General features: G+C 42.3%; 1 protein-coding gene across 4 annotated transcripts in view; it reads left to right on the top strand.

Annotated features, from left to right (window-relative positions):
* The window catches only part of esyt2b (extended synaptotagmin-like protein 2b), a 119,117-nt gene that overhangs the window by 84,241 nt on the left and 21,575 nt on the right, over positions 1–13,301 (top strand). For all 4 annotated transcript variants that reach the window (XM_042332491.1, XM_007901180.2, XM_007901178.2 and 1 more), the window contains exons 8-13: positions 7,210–7,330; positions 8,719–8,895; positions 9,393–9,475; positions 10,156–10,204; positions 10,484–10,573; positions 12,234–12,329. In XM_042332491.1, coding sequence (XP_042188425.1) covers positions 7,210–7,330; positions 8,719–8,895; positions 9,393–9,475; positions 10,156–10,204; positions 10,484–10,573; positions 12,234–12,329 — 616 coding nt within the window. The remainder of the gene's footprint in view (positions 1–7,209; positions 7,331–8,718; positions 8,896–9,392; positions 9,476–10,155; positions 10,205–10,483; positions 10,574–12,233; positions 12,330–13,301) is intronic.

The raw sequence follows: 13,301 nt of genomic DNA, 5'->3' as shown, positions 1-13,301 counted from the left end.
ATAATTTGAAGTGGAAAAAAGACTGCAAGAACAACTGGCAAACAGTTAACCACATTAGTGAGAATGTATTAACTTCCAAAGTGTACTTCCTGTGTGAATGGCCTAGTCAGATCTCAGGCTGGTGTGTCAACCTGGCTCAGTTGGAAGCAGTCTCTCCCCTGAGTCATAAGGTTGGGGGTTCAAGCTCCATGTTAAGATTTAAAACTCACCTAGTCTTGACCAGGGTAGTCCAACTGATGGCCCATGGGCCACATCCGGTCCGGAGAATGATTTCATACAGCCAGTGAACCATTTCCTACTTCGACTGCCCACTCGCTTCCTCCCTGGCAAACCATCCTTTCATTAGAGCAGCGCAATGTGGGCAGTGGAAATGATGCTGCCCATTCCTGCAGTCCCTCTCGAGTTAAGGGGAATGCAAGCGGATCTCCTTACCAACTGCATCCTCCCAACCCTGTTCCTGCCACTCCAAATAGTGAGCCTCACTGCTTCCTCTGCAATACACTCCTTCCTCTTGATCTTGCCAAAAGACGCCCCTCCCATTGCAGTTGACTGATTGCCAAATAGTGAGCTACCTGTCATTTCAAATGGAATCACCAACTCCCCTGATCTCGCAAGATCGTCCACTTGCTAAATAGTGGGAACCAGGGTGGGTTTTCGGGCCCTTCCTCTCACGCTTGTCGGGCTTGGGACGAGGCACTTGATCGCTGATCACATGCAGCACATGTCTGAGCAAGCCCAACCCCAGGCTATGGAGAGAAGTAGTCTCCTCAGAGCAAAGCTTCCTCCTTCCGCAATGAGAGACTCCTCTGTGATCGTTGCACCCAAACCCTACCCTACCTCTGCAAGCTCCCGATCCAGCCGTTCCCTTTGCCCAACAAACCGCAGCTTGCTTCATTCCCCCACCCAGTCTGCCCTACCAAAGCCATTTTGCCCCCACTCCCTGGATCTGCAATCCAGAGTCCCTTAGACTCGCTTGCTTCCTTCCTTTCCTTTTTTCAATACATGTCAAGAACTAATTCTTTGATAGCACTTACGGTCATCTTTTCCCCTCCCCATCCCACCCCACCCCAGCTGGGCATCCCACCCCAGCTTGGGTGCCCAGCCGACTGAATCGAGCACTTTGAGACGTCCCTATCTCTGCAACCTACTAAAATATTACCTACTATATATTGCCAACCTGTCCACTCCCTCAGCCCAGCGGCCACTGTCCTGCTCCACGTGCCCCCACCCTGACTGCTCAACTATCGGCAGTTGGGCCTTCAGCCTTTCTGCACCAACCTATGGAGCTCCATCTCGCCCCCTCCCTTGCCTCCTACAAAGTCCATCTCAAGACATTCTTCTTTGACTGTACCTTGGATCATCCTCCCATCTCCACCCCCTTGCCCTTCACCCCTGTTGACTCGAACTCCCAGCTCAGGTGCAAAACCTTGATTGTCCAGCTCCTTTGGATGTCCTCCTGACATGAAAGGTAATAATCCCTTCAATTGGGAATTGGGCAGATCGATAGCAGTTGAAATTTAATGTAAAGAAATGACATCTGTGTGTATGCTTTGTGTAATTCTAATATTCCCTCTGACCCAAGTTGCTTGATTTCAAGGTCCTCACCCTCATCTAGAAAACTGTCCACTCCCTGGCATCTCCTTATCTGTCCGGTCTTCTCCTACCCTACTCCTCCACTCGCCCCTTCTTCTCAGCTAACTTGGGCTTGCTGCATGTTCCCCCCATTCCCTATGAACTGCCATCGAAAGCTGAACCTTCAGTTTCTATGCCCCTAACCTCTAGAACTGTTTCCCTCTGTCCTTCCCAGTCTGTCTCAGCCCCTCTCTTGCCTTACCTTAAATCCTACCTCTTCAAACGCACCTATGGCCACCTCTCCCCTGTAAACAGTCTGAGATGTTGCCCTACACAAAGGGCGCTATGTGTCACAGTGGAGCTGATAAGCCACATACCCACAGCAAAGGAAACAACAACAACTTGCATTTATATAACGCCCCTCACACAGGATAGTATCCCAGAGCACTTGACAGTGGCGGAGCATGATGCCGAATCGGGTGGAGGGGAAGGTGACCTTAGGTCGAATAGGAAGGTCTTCAGGTTTAATCTGAAGATGGGGAAGAAAGAGACAAGGTGGAGGGATAGAGGAAGAGACAAGGCGGAGGGGTAGAGGTAGAGTGTTCCAGAGTTTCGGGGCAACCAATAATGTTTCGGGGCAATCAGGAAACATGCCAACAGTCTAGGCAGCAAAATGGCATTTGCTTCACACAGCATCTGAGGGAGTTTGGATAAATCTTGTAGACAAAGCTGTCGATTTGCAATTACAAAGCCTTGAATGGCAGGACTTTGGAATGTGATCAGCGGAGCGGTCACTTGGCATCTGTCACTGGTTTCTTGCTAAATGTCCTGTTTTCTCTTGTGTTGTGTTAAATTCTAGCCCTGTGTCCGTATGCTTGGGATATATATTGTATAGAATGTTTCCAGCCCATGAAGGTTGAGATACAATACTTATGTTCATTCGTGTAAAAGGCTCAAACCTCAGGCCAGAAAGCAAAGTCCATACATTCTTTTAAAAGGGAATTAGAGAGGAAACAACACCAACTTGCATTTATATAGCACCCCTCACACAGGGTAGCATCCCAGAGCACTTGACAGTGGCGTAGCACGATGCCGAGTGCCATTCAAAAAGAATATTAAAGAGTATAGGGTGAGAGCAGGAGAGTGAGTTTAGATCATGTGGCTCATTTGGAGAAAACATTAGCGCAGATTTATAATAATAATAATAGTAATCCTTGCATTTCATACAGTGGCTTTCACAATGGGAGGACTGTCAGATGTGTCAGCACCACAACAGTTAACCACAGTAATGTACAGAGAGAAGGCCATACTAATTACTGACCAGCTGCAATATGTAATCTTGGACAGCAAGGCTGACCAGAGGAATGTGTGCTAGTTAGTAAGAGGAAAGATAAAGATAACATTGATAGATCATCAAAATGCTCATTAGCTTGGTGTCCAGGCATTGATAACATTTGATGGATAGTCGAAATGCTCGTCAGTTGGTGTCTTGGTACCAATGATTTTAGAGGACCGCTAGATTAGGAATGAGATCATTCTGTTTTCAGGGTTCTGTAGTGAACAAAAATAGTATATAAAAAAGGAGAGTTTCCAGCAATCATGGAAGAGGAACAGTCAGAATCCTGAATCTTTCCCTTACAATTGTACACCTATAACTTTGTAATAAAACTTTGATTCCAATACTCTGCGTTTCAAAATACATCTATTCTTCAACATGTAAGCCCTTTGGGGGGAAGGAGAAGAGATTGATAAAGACATCTCAAAGCATTTCACAGGATTTACTGTGAAGAAGAGTGACTTCTGTGCACAACGCAGTCCAGTTTTCACACAGCAATGTCCTTTAAATAGCCATGAAACAAATGACCAATATTATTTGAGGGATTGTTAGCCAAGACACGAGGAGAAGCTCCCTTCTCTTTTCAAATAGTGCTCTGGGATCTTTAACATCTGCTGAACAAGGAGATGGGGCCTTGATTCAACATTTCTTCCCGAGGTCGGCACCTCCAACAAGGCTACACCCCTATTACTGCATTGGAGGGTTATCTTAGATTATGTGAGTTCAAGTCCCAACGTGGGGCTTGAACCCACAGTCTTCTGACTCAGACCAATTCAGCCAGGCTGAACACACAACTTGATGGACCTAAGGGCCTGTTTCTGTGCTGCAGCGTCCTTTGAGAGGTTAAAACCACAACACGGGTTACTGCAATGTATACTCGGCAATGTGCAAAGGAATTTGCTGTTTTGAAGAACACTCCCCTCCTCTAGGTAAAATGTGTCTTTTCATGTTTAGCTTCATTTTTAAAAAAAATGTTTGACAACTCTTGCTCCTCAGTCAAGCCACGAGGCTGGCAAGCCTGTGAGCTGATGACAAGGAAATTCACTAGCCATAGTAAGTGTGTTCAATAATTTCCTTCCTATATGGAAGTACCCACCTTTTATCAGCCGTCCTCCTGTTGAATACTCAATTAAGATTAATTAGGCAATTGACAAGGTGCCAATGAGAGGAAGTGTAAAAGGACACTGGGAGTGGGACAAAGGGTGTGTAATGTAGATTGGTTAGTAGTGATAAGGGTGTTGCTTTATTGAGAGTTGGGAAAGACAAAATAAAGAAGCTGCTAACACGCCTGTGACTTGGATTGAGTTATATTACACTCCTATGATCTAACAGAGCTGCTTTTACGTTTCGCTCACAAAATGCACAGGCAATCTCCTTTACAGTATATTCTGTGAAGCATTTTGAGACGTATCATCAGCGTGATAAGGTACTGTAACAAATGCAAGGATTATTAATATTTTACGAGAATTCTAAGTGTAACTTCGGTTAACTTGCGGTTCTTTTTCAGTTTCTAGGATGGAAATGTAGGACATTTGTGGCATAAATTAGCTGCTGCTTTGCATAACATTTATTTCATACTAACTAATCTCATTCAGTGAAGGGCTTTGAGATGTTTCTTGTACACTATATAAGTGTAAGTTAATTGTATTGCCGGAAATTTCTCAGAGTCTGCAGAAACCACTTCAAAGAAATGTGTTTTGTTCTGGTTGTTTTAGTCCCTGGTCTCTGGGGAGGATTGATGCAAGTCAGTGGTGTGAAAACAGCAGCAACAACTTGCTTCACGTTGAATAACATCTCAAGAGTATTTCTACAGGGGTGGGGATGTACACCAAGTTGGAGGGTGAAGGGATGGTGACTACAGGTGCAGTTGAAGAAACCAATAGAGATGTGTGGAGGGAGTTCCAGAGTTTAGGAGCTTAGAATCAGAATGCTCAGCCTCCAAAAGTAGGTAGTGCAGGGGACACTCAGTAAGATGCATTTGTATATGGCCCTTCACTCAGGGTAGGGTCTCAGAGCACTGAGCAAATCAGAGTTAGCTGAGCGGAGGCTGCAAACAGAATTGGAGGAGATCGGGGAAATTGGGAGGTGCAAGAGCATGAAGGAATTTATAGGTGAGGATCTTGAAATCAGTATTGAACTGTCCTGGTATTACCAAGCTTGCAGGAGTCAGCGTGGCTCAGTTGGTAGCAGCACATTAGGACTTTAGGGTCACAGTCTAGACTAATATTTCAAAACGCCTTTCTCTCATGTTAAGGGATCTGTAGCATCCATCCGGGGGGCAGATGCTCTGATAATGTACTGGAGTGTCTGCTTAAACTGTGAGCTCAAGCCCCAACATGAGGAGTGAACCTCATATACCCAGAGCCATAAGTGCTACCACTGAGCTAAGTTGAGGCACACGTCTGGCTCCTGAATAACATTTAAAAAATCCTTAAAAGTTATTTGTGTGGTTCCACCCTCATCTACGCCTTCATCACTTCCAGACTTAATTACTCGAATGCCCTGCTCGCTGCTCTCCCCAGCTTTTCCCTACAATCTGCAGACCATCCAGAATTCTGCAGCCCAGGTCCTTTCCAGCACCAGACTTGCCCGTCTCCACTGGTTTCCGGTTGCACAGCCGATCAAATTCAAGATTCTCTTCCTCAATTTTAAATGCCTCTATTTTCTTGCCCAACCCTACCTAGTGATGGAGTGAGGTCATGGAACCCCACCATAATCCTAGGTATCAGTCTGGCTCAGTTGCTCTCACCTTTGATTCAGAAGGTTGTGGGTTCAACCCCATGTCGACTTGACTCCGATAATGCTGGAAGAGTGCTACATTATGAGACGTGCCATCTTTCAGATGAAACATTAAACTTAACTACCTGCTCAGGTGGACAATAAACATAACACTATTCAAAAAAAGTTTCTCCCGGTAAACTGGCTAACTAATCCTCCAGGTGAAATTGTCGTGACTGTTTGAGGGACATACTGTGCGCAAATTGGCTGCCACATTCGCCTGCACAGTTGCTTCACTTTACAGTAAATCTTCTGGGAGCAGACAAGGTAGACTCCATTTGACAGACTCCAGTCTGTCAATAAACCATTAAGTATTTCTGGTGCTTAATGAATCAAGTCAATATTTTTTATAAAGAAAGTGAAAATTTGTCACTGCTGCCCTCTGGTGGAAAAAGATGAGAAATGCTTCAAAACAATGATTTTAGGTTTGTAATAATAATCCTGGCATTTGATATAGCGCCTCATCACATCTTTGAGACGTCTCAAAGCACTTCACAGAATATACCGTAAAGTGAATTGACTGTGAATTGACTCACAAAACATATCAGACCAATATCAAACCAATATAATATAGTTGTAATATCAAACAAAGTCTGCCTGTTCAGGTGGACATTAAAATTCCCACGGCACTATTCGAAAAGAGAAGGGAGTTTCTCCGGGTGTCCTGGCCAAGAATCCCCCAAATAAAATTGGTCACTCACTCCATGGTTGTTTGTGGGACATTTCTGTGCGCTATTGCCTGTTGCATTTTGCCCCCAAATACAGTCAAATCCACTTTACAGTATATTCTGTGAAGCACTTTGAGATGTCATGACTACGTGATAAGGCACTATATCAAATGCAAGGATTATTATTATTATCTTGCATGATGTTTCTGAGGTGGGGGGTCCTTGGGAGTACATTGCTCCCTCAGATCCCCATTCCTTTTTAAAATCATATTGTTCCCACTTACAGTTCACCTCTCTCATGCTGGGAGCTTTGTTTCTCTCTGTGTCAATTCCTGTCAGTACACTGTCCTGTAAATACTGTAAAGGTCTGAATGCCTGAAGTAGTTGGAATTTGAGTGTGGGATGAGCATCATAAATTAACAGCTAACCTGCATTCATTTGTCTATCAAACTCCAATTAGGTGTAAATAGATGTATGAATGATGTGTATTTCCTCAATAAACTAAACCAGTCTAAAAGAAAAATTCCTCTTGTTCAATAATGTATGCCACTTATTGGATACTAAGTCAAAGAACCGAGTCAAAAATCAGAAAGAACTTAACTGCATTAACTGCATTGACCGAATACTTATTAGTGATTGTACCTGCTAATTGTAGTAAGATATAGTGGTAAGTGGCACAGTGGTAAGATTGTGTATAGTATGATTTGCCCTATAGTATCTACCGCAACATCTGTCAAGTGCTTTGAAATGTTCTTTTATGTGAACTATTAAGTGCAATTTATGATATGGAGTTGAATTTCACATTTCATCTCTGAGTAGGAGGCTAATTCCATTGCTGTGCTCCTTTCCCCTCAGTGGCATGTCCAATACAATCATCCTTGACATCATCTCCAACTATCTGGTGCTACCGAATCGGATCACCGTGCCGCTGGTAGATGAGGTGCAGTTGGCTCAGCTCCGCTTCCCCATTCCAAAAGTAAGTTTCAGGCATTCCAGTAACTCGAGCGTCAGTAAAATCTGATGTTTTTGTTTCACTTTAATCCTTGCATTTGATACAGCGCCTCATCACTTTACAAGTGTTCTGGGTGTTTTGTGCCAGTGTCTTCCCTGTTATCACCTGGAGATGCTGTCTCTTTGCTGGTGGTTTGTTGATGTATTTCCTGCAAAGGGAATTTCTCCTGGTGTTCTGGCTGACAATTCCCCCCAATAAATGTGGTCATTCACTTCATGGCTGTCTGTTGGAAATTGCTTTGCACAATTTGGCTGTCTCTTTAGCCTACAAAATAATAGTCTCAGTGCTTTACAGTATATTCTGTGAAGCACTTTGAGACGTCTCGAAGACGTGATAAGGCGCTATATCCAAGGATTATTAGTATTATATTATTATGTTGTGAAACGCTTTGAGATGTCCTCCTGACATGAAAGGCGCTATATCAAGTGTAAGGATTGTAAGATTGTTGTATGTTTTCTCGCTTGCCATGTGTCACCCAATACCTCGTCCAGTGGCCATTCTTCACGTACGAGCTGTAATGTTTTTGTTGTCAAACTTGTTTGGGGAGGGGGAGGAGGAAGAGATTGGGCATCACATCTAATCTGATCATGTCCACACATACACCTTCCAGCTGGGACCACTGGCTAAAGAGTGGGACATTCTCCCCCTCCCCAGACCAGCATAGAGAAGGGTTCCTACAATCTACAGCCATTTGTTCTGTATTGATGGTACTGTATCCTTACATACTGTATTTCAAGAAGGGTTGGATATGAGGAGAAAACTGGGCCAAGCGAGAGACCTGGGTTTGATTCCTGGCAGGGTGAAATGTTGGGCAAGTTTCCTTACTCCACACACCTCTTACCTAGCAGTAAGTGGGAGCCCGGTTGTTAGTTGATCGCTTTTCCAGGGGTAATAATTCCTTAGAAAATAAAACCGACTGTTTGTGGGACACTGCTGTGTGCAATTGGCTGCAAAATATACAGTCAAATCACTTTACAGTATATTCTGTGAAGCACTTTCAGACGACTAGAAGACGTGATAAGGCACTATATCAAATGCAAGGATCATTATTATTATTATACACAGAACCAAGTCCACAATAATGCTTCCTGGTGTGTATATACTCACATGCACACCCACGCACTTTTAACATCAAGATTACACAAGCATACATTATAGCAGCTGTAATTTAAACTTGAATCTGAATGACATATGGTGTCTGAGTTCCTGGTAACATTAACATCTTGTGATAGCTGCTAGTTTTTCATTGTTCACTGTCTGCTGAATTGTCAGCCAGAATTTGTTCTAAATATTAAAATCAAGCATTATTCGTGCACAATTTTTTTCACGATTACCCATTCATTTTTTTTCAGGGGTTTCTCAGGATACACTTTATTGAAGCTCAGGATCTGGAATGGAAGGACACGTTCATGAAAGGACTTGTGAAGGGAAAGTCGGACCCCTACGGCATTCTCCGTGTTGGTAACCAAATGTTCCAGAGCAAGACCATCAAAGAGAATCTAAATCCAAGGTGGAATGAGGTTTATGAGGTGAGTGAACTGCTTAGTGAATGTAAGGAACCAGTGGAGCTTCCTCCTCATGTTAGAACTGTGTAGTGTAGATTTGTAGTGGACGCAAGGCCACTCTACAGCTTTCCTCTTTGACTGTAACTCTTGAGTTTCAGAACAGTTGTAAATGGGAAGTGATGCTGATTCAAAAGTGTATGGAGTTGTTTCTGTTAAAAGCATGAAATTTTACAATACATGTTATTTTATACAAATTAATGGGATTTGACAGTCAATTCATATTATCCTCTAAATAATCGAGTTTCTTTACTACTGTAGTTTGTTCCAATCCTTTTTGTTCCATTTAAGCTGAATCTCTGAGCCCCAAAGATTTCAGTAATGGCTCCAGTGCCCTTTGCAAGCGTAGATATTGGCCCGACAAGGGCTTATTTGTGGTCTCTCCTCAAAGAGAGAAAATAAGTAATTTTATCAAATCAGAATCTAGTCTATTTAACAATTTCAACTGTTTTCTCTATCTGTAGGCCTTAGTGTACGAGAGTCCAGGGCAGGAGCTGGAGATTGAGCTTTTTGACGAAGATCCAGATAAAGACGATTTCCTTGGCAGGTAAAGACAACAACAACAACAACAATTTTCATTTCTGTAGGGCTCCTCATGTAGGGTAGGGTCTCAGAGCACTTGAGAGTGCTGGAGCCTGAAGCCAAGCTGGGAGTGGAGTGCATGTTGGGGTTTTCATAAAACAGTTTACACATTAATAACATTTTTAAAACAAAGGTCAACCATCTTTGGTCATATTGATGAAAGAAAAAAAAATACTCAGGGAAGAATGTTATTGATATTAAATACTTTGCATTAGAATCTTTTGAACTTTTACTGCAAAATGTAATAATCTTTGCGTTTGATATAATGTTTTAATACATTATTAAAACGTCTCAAAGTGCGTCAAAATTCTAGAGTAAAGTGCAGTGACTGCTTATTCATAGCCAAATGTGGCATCCAGTTTGTGCACAGCAATGTCCCACAAACAGCCATGAACTAAATAGCCAATTTTAGCTAGGGAGTATTGTTGGCCAGAACATGGGGAGAAACTCCCTTCTCTTTTTGAATAGTGCCATGGGATCTTTAACAGCCGCCTGAACAGGCCAACAGGACCTCAGTTTAATGTCTCATCTAAACTCTGACACCTCCAACAATGCAGCACAGCCCCTCACTGCACTGGAGTTTCAGCCTAGACTATGAGCTTGAAGCCTTGTGTCTTATAAAACCTATGTATTCTCTCATTCCAGCCTTATTCTTGACCTCGTTGAAGTACAGAAAGAACAGCTGGTGGATCAGGTAAGTTGTTTTATTTTTTCTTACTGTTATTTCTCTATTCCATAGATACCAAATAGATGCATTATTTACCTCTATTGCAAATAGACCTTAAAAGTCAATGCATGAAGATCAGCTGTCTTCAGGTCTGATGTGAGTAACTCCACAAGATAACTATTGAGGGGATTATCAGAGACCTTGATTGTGTCTTTCTCACAAATGGGTGCAGGTTTGGGACCTGGGAGCCCACTGTTATTACTGTTTTGTTACTTTCTATATATATATATAAATATCTGTTTGCAGTGGTTCGATTTGGAGGAAGTGAGCAGAGGAAAGTTACACCTGAAGCTGGAGTGGCTCTCTCTGCTGCCGACACCTGAGAAATTGACTGAGGTACAACAACAATAACTTGCATTTACATATCGCATCTCATGCAGGGTACAGCTCTAGACCATTTGACAGTGGTGGAGCACGACACTGAGCCTGCAGGCTTGGTACATCTGTTGTTCAGATTTGGAGGCAATGGCTCCCAAGGCTTAAATTCACGCTGACTTTTTAATATTACTTTCTGTCACTTGAATGTAAGGTGCATGTTGGAGTTTTGATAGAATAGTTCACAAAATTGAAAATGATGCAAGACTCTAACTGTCCTGTTTTTTGTCCTAATCCCTGACTGTTCAGCGCCTTGGGACATCGTCCCGACGTGAATGGTGCTTTACAAATGTAATTTTGTGTAAATCAAGGAATTCTAGTGGTGTACAGCAATGAAGAAGCAGAGCAGTTCGGAAGATATGCAGATGCATTGATCCTACCAACAGAATTTATTTCTCAATCACAGTTTGCCGAACTTACAGCTCAGTATAGAGGAATGGACATAGATGTGCACAGGTCCAGATGTGAGACTGATATCCGATTGCTGTATATTTACAGATTTGATGCAGCTGTACGTAAAACATGCATTGTGTCAAATATAACCTGGCAATCAAACAATACGGTAGATCACTTGAACTTTTCCAGTTGCTGTTCAGATGCAAATGTAGACGAGAAAGTAAATAAGCCTCCCTGGAGAATCTGGGAGGACATAACCTTCAATTTAGGGCAAAACAGGCCAGGACCAAGTTGGATGGAAAAAATTGTCCCTACAAAGGATAGTAAGAATCTGGGATGCACTGCCCTAGAGAGAGAGAGTTGACAAACTAATTGAGTGATTTAACAGAGAGATGAATAGATACTTACATTTATTAAGAAATATGACAGGCAGTGGGATTAAGAGCACCTTGTAGTAATAAAAATAATCCTTGCATTTGATATAGCGCCTTTCATGTCGGGAGGATGTCTCAGAGCACTTCACACGATGTACTGTAAGGTCTATTATTTTCTAGTTAAAGGGTAATACGTAGGCATGGAATCGTCTATAGATGGAGGGGTCTCAATGGGACAAATAGCCTTCTTTTGTTCCTAATTTCCAAAGATCGAGTTTTAATAAACTAATTTGAGGTAATGGAATGCCCTGCAAAATTGGCCGTGTCTAAGCAACCAGTTGGAATAGGTTTAAAATCTATGCGGTTTTAGCTGGGTAAACTCCAGCAGTACCCTAACACACACTCTGGGATTCGCAAGCCTTGGCTGTTGCCAACCTGTGCCTAATATTCTCCGGAATTAGGTGAGAGGGATGCATCCCTCCAAGGAGAGATTGCACATTCCATTCCAATAAACATTTCTGGATTTTGCATGTATAGTGAGGAGAACATGAAACTCTGTTTGGTTTAGATATTCTTAAGCATGATGTTGAGTTTCTGCATGTGTCAGACACCCGGCTGACCCTCAAAAAGGTTTAAATTACACATTTTCAATTGACTTTGCAGGTTCATTAATCAATCAAATCTCCATTTGTCACTATCGGATCATCAGCGGAATGAATCAAAGGCTTAATAATGAATGTGATTCAGATGTGTTGTATTGTGTGTAAGATCAAACATGTAGCCTGTGTTTTTAGTTGGGGATTAGCGTGGTAAATTCCAGTGTAAACTCCGTTTATTGTTCTGTTGTCCAGGCAATGGCCAGTACCAAAGCTATTAAAGGGCAGGCCAATGATGGGCTTTCCTCTGCCTTACTCATCGTCTATATGGACTCAGCCAAGAATCTCCCAGTAAGTGAAAATTATGTATAAAATTANTTTTTTCAGGGTATTGTGACTGTTAACAAATATCCTATAGTCCAACGTGTTGCCACATCATTTCAATATACTACCTTCTTCTATTAAGACAATTTAACCAATGTATGTACCTTCGGATCTGTTATGTACTATGTGTAAAATGTTTAAACATGCAACAAGCACCATGTTTAAACACATGGAATTAAAGATGCCCTCAGTTAAATAATAGACAACACAACTTGGAACAACACAACAACTAATCATTTTCACTCATTACTTAATTAAGAGCACCTGTAATTCCCTGTGTTTACACATAATAGCCTGTTCATATGCTTATTCCATGCATCATTAGACACATTCAAATTGTTCAACAAATATCAGCAGGGGTATCTGATACTAGATCACATTTTATTCCTTTTGTTTTGCAGTTGATGAGCTGAAACAATTATTTATTTCATATTCACTCTTTGTTCCTGAATACATTCTACTGATCTCTTAACAGTGACAATGAAGCATACGTTACATTTTTTTGTCCTTTTATCTTTATACTTGACGAACGTAGTTATCTGAAGATTCTATAATTCATTATTTCCCCCCTCTGTTGCCGTTTCGGCATTTCGTAAGATGTGTCACTGATGCCATCTCCTGCCTGGGGATGTCAACTGCAGCATTCTTATCTGGACAGTATCAGCGACATTTGATGAATGTTGCCAGTCCTCTGCAGTAGTCTCATTACCCTGAACCACACAGTTCCACAGTCCTCCAAGCTGCTGTTGATGTCAAAAACACACCAGTCACTGTGCAGGGATTCTTCCTGCTTGGCTTTTGTTAACCCTACAAGTCATAGCCCTAATAAGTTGGGTGGTCCTAACTGGACAAGAGTTCAGAAGCTTGTCAAATACTGTTTGACAGCCCGAGTAATATCAAGCCACATGTATTAACTCCAGCAGTCAACTCAATGCTTTG

Source organism: Callorhinchus milii, unplaced genomic scaffold (genome assembly GCF_018977255.1).
Source record: "Callorhinchus milii isolate IMCB2004 unplaced genomic scaffold, IMCB_Cmil_1.0 Scaffold2, whole genome shotgun sequence".
NCBI classification, from domain to species: Eukaryota; Metazoa; Chordata; class Chondrichthyes; order Chimaeriformes; family Callorhinchidae; genus Callorhinchus; species Callorhinchus milii.
This window is presented reverse-complemented; position numbering and strand designations above follow the sequence as displayed.